At 34.1% G+C, this 16203-nt stretch overlaps 1 protein-coding gene across 8 annotated transcripts in view; it reads left to right on the plus strand.

Annotated features, from left to right (window-relative positions):
- The window catches only part of Bre1 (E3 ubiquitin-protein ligase Bre1), a 385362-nt gene that overhangs the window by 319934 nt on the left and 49225 nt on the right, over nt 1-16203 (plus strand). For all 8 annotated transcript variants that reach the window (XM_090413492.1, XM_090413495.1, XM_090413499.1 and 5 more), the window contains one exon: nt 13804-13976. In XM_090413492.1, coding sequence (XP_090269618.1) covers nt 13804-13976 — 173 coding nt within the window. The remainder of the gene's footprint in view (nt 1-13803; nt 13977-16203) is intronic.

Below are 16203 nucleotides of genomic sequence, written 5' to 3' on the forward strand. Positions count from 1 at the left end.
CTTTAATGAAGAGTATAGTAATAAACCTGATGAAGACTGTTATAAGCCAAAACTAGTTGTATTATTCTCATTAAAACTTTATAAGTTTATAAATCTCAGTTTAAGTCGTTAAATCTTTTTAAAAATATATATATATATATATATATTCTTATCATTTTATATATATAAGGTAGATATATGTCTCCGAAATATAAGATATGATGTAGGGACAGTGGGCATTGCCAGTCTTGCAGTGTATTTTTATTACAATGGCTTCAGGTATTCTTAACTTAGAATATCAGGATATCATTTTTTTTTTTTGGAAGTTAAGAATGGTTACTTTTTCTATTTGTGGAATATGATTGAATTTGTTGCAAACTTATTAAAACCACTAATGAAAATATCAAAGCTCATGATCAAAAACATGAGTGACCTTTTTGAGAGAATTAAAAATCTTCACCTTCCCACAATAATATTCTTACATCATTCAATGCCACTACATTGTACAGTAACATTGATGTCCCCAAAACACTGGACATCATTTATACTTTATTACAAAATTATTTAAACCTTTCTTTGCATACAAAAAGTAACACCTTCAGATATGCAAGATTTACATTTATTAAAACTAATTGTCTCAGATAATTATTTTACATTCAAAAATAATTTTTATACACAAATGTTTTGGCCTGTTTGCAGTCAAACTTATTACTCCAACACTTCCACGTGGCATTTCTTTTTTACAGACACTATGTTGACAATGTCTTGTGTATTGGGAACAAACAAAACATTTTAGATTTGATAACATCCCTTAATAACTTCAGTTGATAGATTGTGTTTCACTATAGAGCATGAAGGGAAAAAAAAACAATTTAGTAAATTCTTAAACCTAATGCTTAATAGATCAGGAAGTAGTATTCATACAAGAATTTATCATAACTACCTAGCTATACTTTGATTCCTACCACTCTTACACCATTAAAAATATCAGTAGCACTCTCTTAATTTTATAACACAGAAATATACAATGGTTTACAAAAATTGAAATCAGGAAATTGCTCATCTAAAGCAGATTTTCTTAAACCTTAAAATTTGTGAATTCAATAGCTAAAATAAGAGCTGCCAGCCCTCAGGATAAAATAAATATTTCTTATAATAAAATTTTAAATTTTCCATATATACAAAATAGAGCCTGTGTAGCTCAGTAGAAGTAACATTTGCACTCTACAGCACTTGGCCGCACGACGGAAGGCGTGCAAATCTAGTCACTGACTAGAGGAACTTTTTCTAAGCCTTTTCTCGACCGGTTCCAGAGTTGGTCGATCTCTGGCATGGGCAAGCGGGTTTTTCGTCCCGTAAACTCAAGAAAATCGGCCATCAAACCCACGCTATTTTCAGACATTGAATATATTGTGTTAGGGTTAGGGACCGCCAGATGACGGCACTTACTAGCTGGCTTCTTCACTGCATGCCGATTAATTAGTGATAGCCTTGGGCCAGTTGTCTCTGGTTGGCTACCAGTGGAGATTGAACTGCCCACCCAGTCTCCAAAAGTTAGGGCTTAAAAACAGCCTCGCCTACTCCCTATATGGGAACAAATAGGCGTTAGCTGATGATGATATATACAAAATATACATAAAGCTACATTTAAACATTCTGATTACTAAGTTGTTTTCACCAGTTACTCTAAATTATCAAATCAACTAAAAATAACAGCAAAGAAAACAATCCATGAAATTCTACAGTGTTGCAATGTTGTGTATCACTTCCCTTATCAACCAAACTCTAATGCCGCCTGTATTGGATCTACAATCAGATCACCTCATTGCCACTTGTACAAGCATTATCGTGATTGTTGTACGCCCATACAATTTTTTTCCAAAAGAAAACCAAAAAAATAATAATAATGACCAAACCCAAGAGGCTCCAACCATAGCAGCACATACAATGGAATACAATTATTTCACAAATAAAAAAAATAGCCACTCCTAACTTCCAAAAAAATTAAAGAAACTTCAGAATATCAGGATCCATTGAAATAAAAACACATTGCAAGACTATCAATGCCCACATCGTATCTCAGATTTCAGAGCTCTCCATCAACAAAAAACCTTCAATCAAAATGCCTTTACACTATTGACACAGCTTACATAATATGGACTACAAAATTCTGTTCCTTTATTTTGATGACAACTTTCTTGAAACGGCCTTAATTCCATTTATGGAGTTTTCATCCCATAAATGGAATTCATATTTCATCATATATTGTTACTTCTGAGGCCCTTTACGTTAGTCTTTTTCATTCTTCACAGTTCTTATATTCTAGATTTTTAATCATTTAATATATTTTGACTTATAATTTTTACGTTTTATAGTGTATTTATTTATTAATATTGCATAATTTATTACTGAATTTATTCTTTGTCCATGTTTCATCTTTTAACAGTATCCTATAATTTTCATGCTTTAGATTCTTTTATTTATATCTCAAAATTTTAAGAATCAATGGAGCTCCATCTTACTATTCTACTTATTATATGTGCACCTCCAAGGAGTCCTTAGACTCATTGTTGGAGGCCATAAACATCATGTCAAGAACTATCAACATTTGTGCAGTATCTATCATACTTTGCTTTGAACTCATTCACAGTCATGGCACCCACAACAGACTCTGGCAACCTATTTCACTCATTCACTACTCTCCAAGCAAAAAACCTAGTTCTAACACCCTTGCTAACTACACTCTTACTTAGTTTCCATGGATGCCCCCCCCCCCCCAGTTCTCCTGCCACCACACCTGTTCTGAAAAATTTCCTCTGAATTAATTTTGTAAAAATCCTTCAGTAATTTGTCTCAATCATATCATCCCTTTTCCACCTATCAACCAGTTTTCTGTAACCCACAAATTTTCAACCTGTTCTCGTAAGGTTCATTCCATAGACCTGCTGCCATCTTGGTTACTCGAGTCTGGATCCTCATCACCAAGAAACCCTGGCACCCAGATCTGTGTGCAGTAGTCAAGATGGGGTTTAATCAAGGCTCAGTAAAGAGGAAAAATAACCTGCTTTTCTGTGCTCGTCAAAGTAACCAAGTGATCTGATAAACTGCTTTATCCAGCCATGCTTCAGTAACCAAGTGATCTGATAAACTGCTTTATCCAGCCATGCTTCAGTAACCAAGTGATCCGATAAGCTGCTTTAGCCATCTAAGTTCTTACATTACACCTAGCCATGTTTCACTGACATCCATTCTCCTTTGCCTAGTCTGTCCAAATCATCCTGCAAAATTTTGACATCATCTGTATTAACTATTGCTCTACCCAGCTTTGCATCATCGACAAATAACCGAACAGTTCCTCTCAGATCCTTTCCTATATCATTAATGAACAAATTTAATGGTGACAGTCCAAGAAGCCTGTTGCATGCCACTAGTCACAGTCCTTCTTTTGGACTCTACTCCTGAATAAACTGCTCTCCATCAACCACTATCCTGTCCATCTCACTAACCCTATATCCATCCCCATGTGCTGCAGTTGTACTGATTAGAATTCCATGTGGTATCTGTCAAAGGACTTTGCAGAATCCAGCAGTATCATTGTAAACCCATTATCTTTATCTCAGCTCTAACTGCTTTATAAAACGTGAGCAAGTTACTGAGGCATGACTTCCCTTCACAATGCACTCTCCGCCCATACAGTATCCCATTTCCATCTATCCATTCCTGTATTTTGCTCTTGACCAACTTCTTCAATACTTTGACAACAACTCCTAATATGCTGATTGGTCAGTAGTGTACTACATCTGTCTTGGAGCCCCCTTTATTTAATGGAGCTGTTTTCCTCTCCCCCTTTCCACCCCTCAGGACTAACCCAGAGCTGAGACTTAGATTAAACAATATGGTTAAGGGAACTGACAATTCCCTGTCTGCTGCATATAAAACTCGAGCTGGTATACCATCCAATCCCTCATCTGTATTCGCATTAAGGTTCTGTAATATGCTAGGCACCTCCATTTCATTTACCTCAGTTCCCATATAAGCCTTTGACTCTCTTGTTCCTGCAATATCATCACCTAGATGATATACTCTTGCAAACTATTCACTTAGTAGTGCTACTATTTCGACTGATTCAGTTATCTCCTTACCATCAGTATTCATTAAAATTATTCTGCCATATACATTCTTTCTTTTACTTGCAGCATATCAAATGAACTGTTTGGGATTCTCTTTAGCCTGCATTGCTAACTTCCTTTCATAATTTGCTTTTGCCTTTCTTACCACATTAGTTATTACCCTTCTGGCCTGTGCTTGTACTGTTCGTGTGCTTGCAGGGCACCGTTCTCCTTAAATTCCCTGGTTTTTTTTTTCAGCTTAATGATGATATTCATCCATTTAATTCCCACTTGATTTACTCTCCTGATTCAGTGCCATACAGTTTTACATGCCATGGCCCTGAACTAAGCAATCTCTTAAGCTTGTGATACTTACAAGCCCTGTAATTTCACATACCTTGTCTTAACTAAAAATTCCACACATTTAGCCTCCTCCCAGGTCTAGACTATATGATCGCTCTTTGTGGCAACATGGTCATATTTGTTATAAACAAATTCTCAGATGCAATTACTAGATCGAGCACTCTCGAGAATGACTGCATAAATTCCATTTCCTTCTTCCAATGTGTCTTCTCCTTTTAATCTATCTTCTCCTAGTTGAAATCACCCATAATAATTACCTGTCTTCCACTCATTGAGTCGATTTTCTGATGCATACTATCTCCATCATCTTTTCCATCCCCTGGTCTATTGCAGTATTCAACTATATATTTTGTTCTGTTAGCCTCAATCTTACACCAGATAGCCTCAAATGTGCTATTTTCACTGTCCTGCAGTTGAACTTCTACTCTCTTTGGTTGCAGTTCATTGGCTATCATCAGTAACACTCTTACCCCTATTCTTTTCTCTCTATCCTTCCTGAACACATATTCTATTTCACTAATGCCAATAACCTTTGGCCAGGATGGCAAAAATTCCTCCTACTTGTTCCAAATGCTCCTGCTATTAGTGTACATAAAGTTCAAAAACCTCATAGGCTCTATCCTGATACTTTATACTAACTATCCCATTCTGGTTTGTTACCAGTAATACTAACTTAGGCATATTATACACATTCTTACACTCAGCTACCTCAATGATGTCTGCATATCCACTCAACAGCTATCACCCCCCCTGCCCCCCCCCCAAAAAAAACTCTAGTTTCTCTGATTCTGCACATTCACTTCATTCAACACTTTTTCCAGTCTCCAAATCCATTCAGAGGTAAACTATCCTTGTATACATCCTTTTGCCCTGTCAGACTCACTTTACATATCCACAAGCTCCACACCACTCCTCCTACATAACTTACATATAGTCATTTGCTATTATGGCCCTCCTTCTCAGCTCTATTCTGTCATATCGTGACAGAGTAGAGCTGAGAAGGAGGGCCATAATAGCGAAGACTCGCTATCTTAACTCTTTTCTTTTGCTACTTCCAGTAATTCTTTCATGTCCTCTTACATGCCATACTTTTCTCCTTTTAAATCATTCATTCTAGCCACTACGATCATATTTTTCACCCTATCCTTTTGCTCTCTAATAGCACACAACTAACACCATTAATTTTGTCACTCTTGTCAATCACACCTTTTATGATTGAATTACCATACAACACTCACTCTTTCTTTCTTGGACATTTCTCTTATCTCACACTTTGATTATCTTTAATATTATATTCATTCATTCATTACCATCTACAACCTCCACTTCAAGTTTCAAAGATTATAATTGCCAAAAATACAGCAAAAATAGACAATAACACGTATATGATCATTTCATTAAATTTTTAATTTAAAAAAAAAAAAAAAAAAAGAGTGCAGTCAAAAGACACATTCTGATTCAAGGGTACTCCATAAAAATAAAGTTTTGCTTATCTCTTTCTATCAAAGACTAAAATTAGTCTTTGGAATTTTTACCATGTTGTGATGCGTTATCTCATATTTGGTTTAAGTGGCCATTTTTAATAGTGAAATTAGACAAAATAATTCTAGGAATACAAAAATATATGTTACAAATAACCTTAAATAGGTTATAATACATATTCCAAAAACAGATTGAGGTTCAGTTGTTATCACACCAAATGGCATTCCTGCATCAAAATTCTAATGTGAAATTCACTTTATATATATTTATTTATCTTGGATAATTTTTGTACTTGTTTTTATTTTATTGTTATTTTTGGTGATTAACCTTTAATGAGTGTGTATAGCAGTGTGTTTTTGCTTTGAAGGTTAGTAACTATTTTAATCTTCACAACCTGTTTTGATAGAAATAATGTTCTTTGATCACAAATTGCAGGTCTCATTGTTAATGGCAACTCTTAATAATTTTTAAATAGATACACATTGTATGAATTTAGAATGTCTATTTTACCAATTTAATGTGGCTAATATTATGTCAGACATATAATATGGAAAAAAGAGAATATCAGTGATATCTCTTCGTGTTAAGTGATTTTCTTTGTTTTTATTGAATGTGTTTATTATTATTATAATTGTTGTTATAATACTCCATGGAATCCAAAGACTCATTGCAGAAGACCCAATTTATCCATACAATCCACATTGCCTCTTCTTGAACCCATTAATAGACAAAATACTAACAACTGACTCTGGTAACCTATTCCATCCATTCCCACTCTCCAAGTGAAAAATCTAGTCCTCACATCCCTACTAACCACACTTTTATTCAACTTCCAGGGAGATGACCTCTTGTTCTGTCCCCCTCTAGCTAAGTGCTGAAACATTTCCCCTTCATCAATCCTATGAAACCCTTTAAATAACTTAAATATTTCTATTGCAACCCTCTTTTTTGCTTATCAACCAACTTCTGCAGTCCACATACCCTCAATCTATACCCATAGGGAATAGATTGAGGGTATGTGGATTAGAAAATGTCCCACAGACCACTCATCATCTTGGTTGCTCGACTCTAAATCCTTTCCAATACTTCCTCATTCTCAAGAAACTCAGAAGACCAGACCTGAGCACAGTAATCCAGATGTCATATTCAAGGCCTTCTAAAGAGAAATAACAACTTATCTCTACTTGTTAGTGTATTCTTCAATAGTCAAGTAAACTTATGTTTACTTGACTAGTGAAGTAACCTTAACAGTATAAACTCTAAACTTCAAGTCTCTGTCTACACCTAAATTCCTAGCTTCATCTATTTTGTGGAATACAGTTCCATCAAAGTGGTATACAGTTATCTATTTATTGCCTATAATCTATTTATCCCAAAATGCATAACTTTACATTTCTCCCTATTAAACTGATGCCCATTATTGTTTGTCCATCTGACAGCCTATTTAAATCATCCTGCAAGCTCTCCACAGTGCCCTGATTCACTATTACTCTAATTAATTTTGCATCATCAGCAAACAACTGAATATTTCCTTTCCAGTTATTTCTTATATCATTTATGCACAAATTAAACAGTAGAGGTCATAGCACTGAACCTTGCACCACACCACTAGTTACTAGCTTTTGCCTGGATTATGTTCCTCCATATACCACTTTTTGATATCTGTCCTGTCCATTCCTCTTTGTTCTAATTTGAGTTTCAGTGTTTTTCAATTAAAAACACTGAAACTCCCTTTCATTCTGCATTTTCTGTATGAATTACATTGTTTTCTTTGATCAGAATACCTCAACCACTACAACTGGATATCTGGAAAAATGTGTTTTTTGTTGCAAATAAAACACAGAGAGAGAGAGAATAACTTCAGCATAACTCGATCCATTCCTTTTTGAAATTTTTAATTCTTATATTTTGTTTTCTTTGTAATCATTTCAGTTTTTGATTCATGAAACTACTATTTTGGTCACCAGTTTTGAATAATGCCCATCAGGCAACAAAGTCAAATATACAGACAGTTTTTGTAAAAAGAAGCTAGTGTATAATTTTGTCACACAGCATTACTGACTATTCTGCTGCAAATATACTGAAAAAGTTTTAAGTTTCTGACTATATATGCAGTATTCTATTTATAATAAAATAAAAGAAATCCAAAGCTAACACTTTTAATGCTGCTATGTTGATTTCTGAAATTTATTCAGAACAAGACATCTAAAAAAAATCCTAGCTGTAACTCAGAAGTAACTTTTTTCTTCTTCACCCATAGTTATGTAGAGACTGGTGGACTATAAAGATGACAGTCCTAACATACTCTCTCTCTCCAGATATTTCTATCTTGGGATCTCTTTAACAGGGTGCAGAATGAAGAATTAGTTCATTCTCTAATATTATTTGTGCAGGTGATTCTAGGTTGTCCCCAGTATTTTTTTACCAGAAGTCAAGCCCTCTAGTGGTGTTTTAGGTAAACTGTCTGATCTAGCCACATGGCCCAACCACCAGAACTGTTTTTGTTGTATTTTAGTGATGATATTTTCTTGTGTTCTGGCAATGGATGGGATTTTCCTTCTAATCTCATCATTTATTAACATGTCTCATGTATAGTATCTTCAAAACTTTTCTCTAGCACTTCATCTCAAAGGCTAATAGTCTTTTCTCATCTTCCTTTAGCAATGTCCAACTCTCACATCTTTATAGTAAGACAAAGGTATTAAGAAGGTAGTGTCTTGTAGTTAGCTGTATTTTATTGTTCTTTCAAAGTGGCTGTATTCTCTGAAGGGCAACAGTTGCTTCAGCAATGTGTGATTTAATATCATATTTAGACTGGCCATGCATGTGTTTTATGCTTCCTGAGTAGGTGAATCTTTCTACTTCTTCCAATATTGCCCAAAGCTTATTGCCCAAAGACATGATTTTTGATTTTATTTTATTAATCTGCTTATCATTTGAAAAGCACTTTTAGGATTGTTTCTTTGTTTCAAAGTAGCCTACTTGATGATTGGTGGTATTTTTATTGGGAGTATTCTTGTTGCTGGAATTTCAGGGATATTTGCATTCCCAACAGCCATGTGGCCACTTCTAAATTGTAACTAGCCTCTTACCTGATTCATTGTTTATGGGAGAATGCTTACTTGTTTAAATGAAGTAAATAAAACTGATCAATTTTAGTGTCTTCAGAGCAGATAGCTCTTCGGTTTTAAGCCAGTGACACTTTTCCTTTTTTATCTCTCTGAGAATGATTGAACAGTTCAAAACAGTGCACATGCCATAAATTCTTCATTTTCTGATTTACTTAAATTTCATCATGTTAAGAATCCGGATAGAAGAAATATCAGTTCTGTTTTTTAATAAAAATAAAAACTAAATTACAAATGATTCTTTCTTTTTTTTTTTTTTTTTTCATCATTTATAAAATTATTCCTTGATAGCAAGGGATTTTTTCCATTTATATGATCGTTGCCATTTTATATTCTACAATACTTTCTAAGTTTTTTTTTACTCTGTTTTGCAACTAGATTCCAGCTTCCTGTGTGGCGTTAAAGATTTTGCACACTACTGAATTTATAGATTTTTTCCTCTAGCTTCATAACTAATGCTACAGCTCTGTTCATTTTCCTACTTTATCTTCTTTTAGTATATAAACAAGTTTCTCCACGTGACTACGTATCTAGTTTACAGTTTTGCTGATGACAGTGCATTGTACTGCTCTTTCTCATTTAATAAATGAACTAGTGAATGAACAAGACTTCAAGATTGGCTACTTCTTCTACCTTAAATTGTGTTATCCAAATCATTCATCATTGGACTTTGGATAACCTATTTAATATCAGTGCTATCAAAACCCATTACTATCTTACTTCTCCAAAAGAAAATCTTTTTGCCCACTCTTACTTTTGGCAGTATTTAATCTCTGGACATAATGTGCTTTCTCTTCTTACGCAGTCAGAACCCGTAATGTGACACTGTAAAAATATTTAAATATCTTTGCATTATTTTGTTTGCAAAAGACTGTTTGTTCACTAAAATTAGAATAAAAGATATATATAAATATTGTTATGTGAATAAAATCATGTTTGTCAAGATGATATTCTGTTGTAAAAAGAATGCAGCAGTAGTGTTTATATTCTGCTCAAAACAATTAGAGGATATTTTGGTTTTCTTGTAAATTATAAAGTTATAAAAATAATTTACAAATGTAATGCAGTTATTTTAAAATATTCTTAATATACAACAGTGTAGAACATGCAACTGCATACAAAATCATATTAAGACTTGTCGAAATGTGCTTTAGCTGTATTAGCATGTGGGGGTATAAAAGCGTGACTTGTTGCACTCACTTCCACAGTGCACTTCAATTGTAAACTTGTGTCACCTACCATCCATTATTTTGTTAAGAATACAGAGCAACATGCAGCATGATATCCTGGAATTTATGGATTGGAGAACCATTGGTCGATTAGAAGCTGGACAAATGCAGCAAGTTGTCACTCAAGCTTGTCATGTATCTCAAAGCATAATTTTGTGATTTTGGAATTGCTTTCTGGAGACGGGAAATGTTTGAAATCATCTTCATGCCATAGGTTTATATGCTCGAAGACCAATTGTTTGCATTCCACTTACTACAAATCACAAAAGAGCCCAAAGAATTTTGGGCACAGGAATACCGCAATTGGACAAATGAGAATTGGGCTCGTGTACTTTTTAGTGGTGAGTCCAGGTTCAGTCTGCAACCGACGTATTTTGATATGACGTGAAAGTGGAACAGGAAATATTTTGGAATTTTTTTGTTTTTTTCCCCCACTTGGTTAGACTATAAATTATATATTTAGCTATCCTTTATCCAAGTGTAAGCAAACAAAGTTTACGCCTGAAGTATCTTGCCATGAGTTTCCTCAGACTGGGGGAAACTCATGGCAAAGGTGGACTAAGTTCTCATCACTTTCCTTAGTATCCCATAATGCAAAGCACATCTCCTTGTGGACATGTATAATGCTATGCATTATGGGAAGGGTCACTACCCAGACCGGTTTCAACCTTTATGGAGGTCTCTTCAGTGGGATCCAGATCCATAGGTGATACCAAGGTTGAAACAATGCAGAACTCATATTTCCATATGCCAGTTTCCAAAAGATGTCATACCTTATTATTAAATTACTCTGGATTAGAGAAAGATGTTGGAAGTTTTTTTGTTTTTTTTTACCTGGTTAGACTATAGACTATAAATTATATATTTAGTTTAATCCTTTATCCAAGTGTAAGCAAACAAAGCTTGCGCCTGAAGTATCTTCAGGACTGGGACAACTCGTGGCAAAGGTGGACTAAGTTCTCATCACTTAGTATCCCATAATGCAAAGCAGACATGTATAATGCTATGCATTGTGGGAATGGTCACTATCCAGACCGGTTTTGACCTTTATTGAGGTCTCTTCAGTGGGAGCCAGACCCAGAGGTGATACCAAGGTTGAAGCAATGCAGAACTCATATTTCCATATGCCATTTGCTGAAAGATGTTGAAAGTTTTTTTTTTTTTTTTTTTTTCACTTGGTTAGACTAAGTTGCCTCAGTCCTGAAGATACTTTAGGCACAAACTTTGTTACATGTGGATAAAGGATTAAACTAAATATATAATTTATAGTCTATAGTCTAACCAAGTAAAAAAAAAAAAAAAAAAAAAAACTTCCAACATCTTTCTCTAATCCAGAGTAATTTAATAATAAGGTGTGACACCTTTTGGCAACTCGCATATGGAAATATGAGTTCTGCATTGCTTCAACCTTGGTATCACCTCTGGATCTGGCTCCCACTGAAGAGACCTCAATAAAGGTCAAAACCAGTCTGGATAGTGACCCTTCCCATAATGCATAGCATTATACATGTCCACAAGGAGATGTGCTTTGCATTATGGGATACTAAAGAAAGTGACGAGAACTTAGTCCACCTTTGCCACGAGTTGCCCCAGTCCTGAAGCAAACTTTGTTTGCTTACACTTGGATAAAGGAATAAACTAAACATATAATTTATGGAACAAGAAATAATCCACAGTTTGTTCTTGAAAGACCCCAACATCAAGGTGGGAGTTTGATTGTATGGGCTGGAATAAGTATAGGTGGCCATATGGATCTCTTTTTTTATCAGAAACAGTTCCTTAACAGCCCAAAGGTATCGCAATGAGATTTTGGAACCTATAGTTTTCCATATGCTGCTGCAATGGCCAAGAATTCGTTTTTATGGATGACAATGCTTGTCCACACTGCAAATTTGGTATGAGAGTGGTTTGAAGAAGAAGGTATTGAACGAATGGACTGGCCTGCCTGTTCACCAGATTGTAATCCAATTGAACATGCCTAGGATGCTTTAGGTACAACTGGTGTCACCATGATTGCTTCAATAGCTGGAAATTGCTCTCACAGAAGAGTGGAGAAATATCCCACAAGAACTGTTTGATCATCTTATCCAGTCTATGCAATCAAGATGTTAATGGAGACCATACACCTTATGAAAAATTAACAAAAGCGTTTTTAGCTATTGTTAAAATTATTTCGTGCTAAAATGTATAATTTATTAAATTTGTAATAAATATTGATTATTTAAACGATATCTCATCAATCCATATCCCTATCCATAAGTAAGAAAAATCCATTTATATATAAAGTACCCAATAGTTATAATTATTTGCAGAAATTTGTAATTATCCAACAGAAACTAAAATATCCTCTAATTGTTTTGAGCAGTGTAGTTTCGATATTAACAGATGACCAGCAAGGCTCTTAGGCCTGATCATGCCTCATAGTTAAGATCACTGATGGCAGCAGTTTTTCATTTAGTATCAACAAGAAGAATAGGCAAGATGTGCATAAATACATACCTTCCTACATTATTGCAGTTAAAAAATACCTGTAGACATTTTTTTTATGTTGAGTACATGACCACAAACAAGTGGACAAACTTCATTGCACTGTTGATAAATGTATCTTCAAGGTCTTCTTACCAAGCTACCATCTTATGGTCTCCCCCCCCCCCCCCCAGTCCTTGTGATTGGATAGGAGTGCCCTGAGGTTCTGAACTCTCACCCATGCTCTTCCTCCTATACGTCAGTGATCTCTCTCTCTCTCCATTCCTCTTCTTTTTAAGAAACCTTTGCAGTATTCAAGTGATTCAAGCTTCAATATCTAACCAATACCAATGTTCTAATATTGGAACATAACCAATGTTCTAATTACTAATCTTCTCACCATTTTCAAGTGGATTGTTAAATTGTAATCCAATGAATTTTGGTGCTATCAAGACACAGTTGTCTTATTATCCAGAAGAAAAAATGTTTTGATAATTGGGCTGGCTTTCACATTTGATTTATCCTGATATAAACAGCTCACATCTGTAGCCTCCTCAGCCTCTAAAAAACTTTCAAAACACTGATTTTTCTCTCTCTCTCTCTCTCTCTCTCTCCTACTCAATTCGTAATACTTTATAAATCCCAAATTTTGACTGATCTTAGAATATCATTCTCACATGCTGGGGATCCACCCAAAACCTTAAACCTTAAAGAAGGTACTCTGATATTTGACCCCAATCTCATGGACTCCCTTCAGTCATTTTCTCATAGGCACAGTTTCCATAATATGCCTTTTTATGGGTACTTTCAGCGTCCACATCTTCAGCACAATCTACATGCGATTCTTCTTACTATAAGTCATATGATTGTCACTATTTATCTGTAACTTTGAATTATCTCATTTTGAACTGTTGAGACTTCTTATATTTACACTATTCAGATTTTATGATTAATTGTAGAACTTAACAGTTTGACTGCAGATACAATCATTAATAGATTATAAACTTTGTTCACATCTCTTTTCTTTTCTTTTCATTTCTTATTAAGCGAATAAAATCAAACCAGATTCATAAGTTGTTGCGTGAGGAAAAAGCAGTACTTTCAGATCAGGTTGGTATATTGCAAAATCAAGTAGATGCTCAAAACCAAGTGGTAAGGAAATTGGAAGAAAAGGAGCGATTACTTCAAAACAATCTTTCCACTATTGAGAAAGAACTTAGGTAACAAATTTTGTTTTTCTTCCTTAAGTTTGTGTGAATATTGGTGAAACTACCTATAACTTTGCGCTGTCTCATTAATATCATACTCTGATGCGTTTTTTGAATATCAGTTTCATTATCATAATCCTGTAAGACATATTGTCAAGATAGCATATATATAGAAAGATATACTTTATATAGAATATAAAGCTTTTAATGTCATACCCAGTTATTTATATATATCAGCAGGGAAAGCAAAATGAAAGACAGTTGCCTCACAGTATGCAACAGGCACTAAATTAAGCTATGAGACCTAGTCATTACATTCATTAAATTTCAGAAATTAGTGAGTAGGTTGCTCGTGTCACCCAATAAAGTTAAAGCTCATAATGATATTTTTTGGCATTAATTTGTGTATTCTAAAGAAGTGTATAGAGAAGAACATCCTAATTGTTGAAGTCTGTGAAAAATGTTTTAAGGCATATGAAATTAAACATAGTTTAAAAAATGTGGAATGGTAGTTATTCAAGCTTATGTCATCATCATCAAATTCCTGATATGTACCCTCAAGGGGTGTACAGTATATGATAGTACTGCATGAAAAACTTACACCATTACTAACTTCCTATCTACAATTTTCCTCCAAATCAGTCGGTTACTTGTCAAGATGCCAACATTATCAGATTTTATATTTCTATCGTCTAAGGCACTTTGTACTGTATCAATCCACCTATATCTTGGTCTTCCTCTGGGTCATTTTCCTGCTAGGTTGGCAGGAAAATGACCCAGAGGAAGCTGTATACAAGACAGTGTTCAAACCAGTTTTAACTTATGGATCTGAGAGCTGGGTCTCAGATCCATAAGTTAAAACTGGTTTGAACACTGTCTTGTATACAGCTAATTTAGTGTTTTGACTAATTTCTCTTTTATTCCATATGAATTTATTCAGTTGACTTCCTACCATACCAGCTTTGTTGATTCTGTTGTCTATTTCCATATTTAATTTACCATCTTCACTAAAAATCATATCTAAGTAGCTGAAATATTTTACTTGTTCCACAGGTTCTTCATTCACAACGCAGTTGACATTTTCAACGATTCTGCCTATTTTCATTGTCTTTGTCTTTTTATTGCTGACTCTCATACCATATCTATTATAACAGTTATTCAATTTAGTCAGGGAATCTTGCAGATTTATTTAGAAGTACAGTAGTATCTCACTAATCCGAACTAATAAACAATAACTAGCATTTAAGACAAAAATGATCAGATTCTAATGGTACGTGAATTTAATTCTGTAAATAAATGAAGTAACTGATAGTAAAAAAGCTACAGTACTGTAATGTAAAACTTAAAAAAATAATACAGTACACACATTTATTTTAGTAAAAAATTTAGTTTGTATGTTCTGTATTGTTGAGGATTCTAATTTAATAAAATTGCATACTTCAGTACATAAATTAATTTGGTAAATATATCACTTTCTTGTACATAACAAAAAAAGGTTTTTATTTCTTTGTAAAAAAAGTCACTGATTTTCTTTTGCTTCTTGGAAGCTAAACTTTTTTCGAATACTTCTTCTCGGAGCTGCATTAACAATAAAATTTTGTGGAATGGTGTATCATTCTGCTTAGCCCATTCTATACACATGTTAAAACCGTCACACACAACTGCCTCTTCATGTTTTATTCGTTTTTTTTTTTTTTTTTCCAAGTTCTTTATCATCATCATCATCTTCTAATTCATTCTGCAGTATCTGATTTGATTCCGAATTCACTTTCAGTTCTACCTGTAATCTGTTCCGTAACATCTGTTTGTGAAATTTCAATGTCTTGATTTATATTTTTAACCAAATTATGCACATTTTGAATTTCCTCTTTATGTGTATCACCGTAGTTATACTGTACTGTAATAATAATAAAATAAATAATAATAGTTAAACTAATAATTATTAAATAAAAATAATGGTCCACAAAATAATAATATGTAATAAATAAAACTTTTTTTTTCCTTTCAAACCGCAGTTCAGATTAGTGAGATACCACTGTATAACATCATCCGCATAAAGCAAAGAGCTGACATTAACATCTCCAATTTTGATATCATGTTTAATACCACTTTCCTTCATAATGTGATCCATATAGATAATGAATAACAGAGGGGATAATGTACATCCTTGTCTCACACCATATTTAACATTAAACCATCCTCCTGTACTTCCTTCAATTCTAACTGCTGATTTACAACT

This window comes from Typopeltis vanoorti, chromosome 24 (assembly GCF_054136105.1).
Source record: "Typopeltis vanoorti isolate ZY-2024b chromosome 24, IOZ_Tvanoo_1.0, whole genome shotgun sequence".
Lineage (NCBI taxonomy): Eukaryota > Metazoa > Arthropoda > Arachnida > Uropygi > Thelyphonidae > Typopeltis > Typopeltis vanoorti.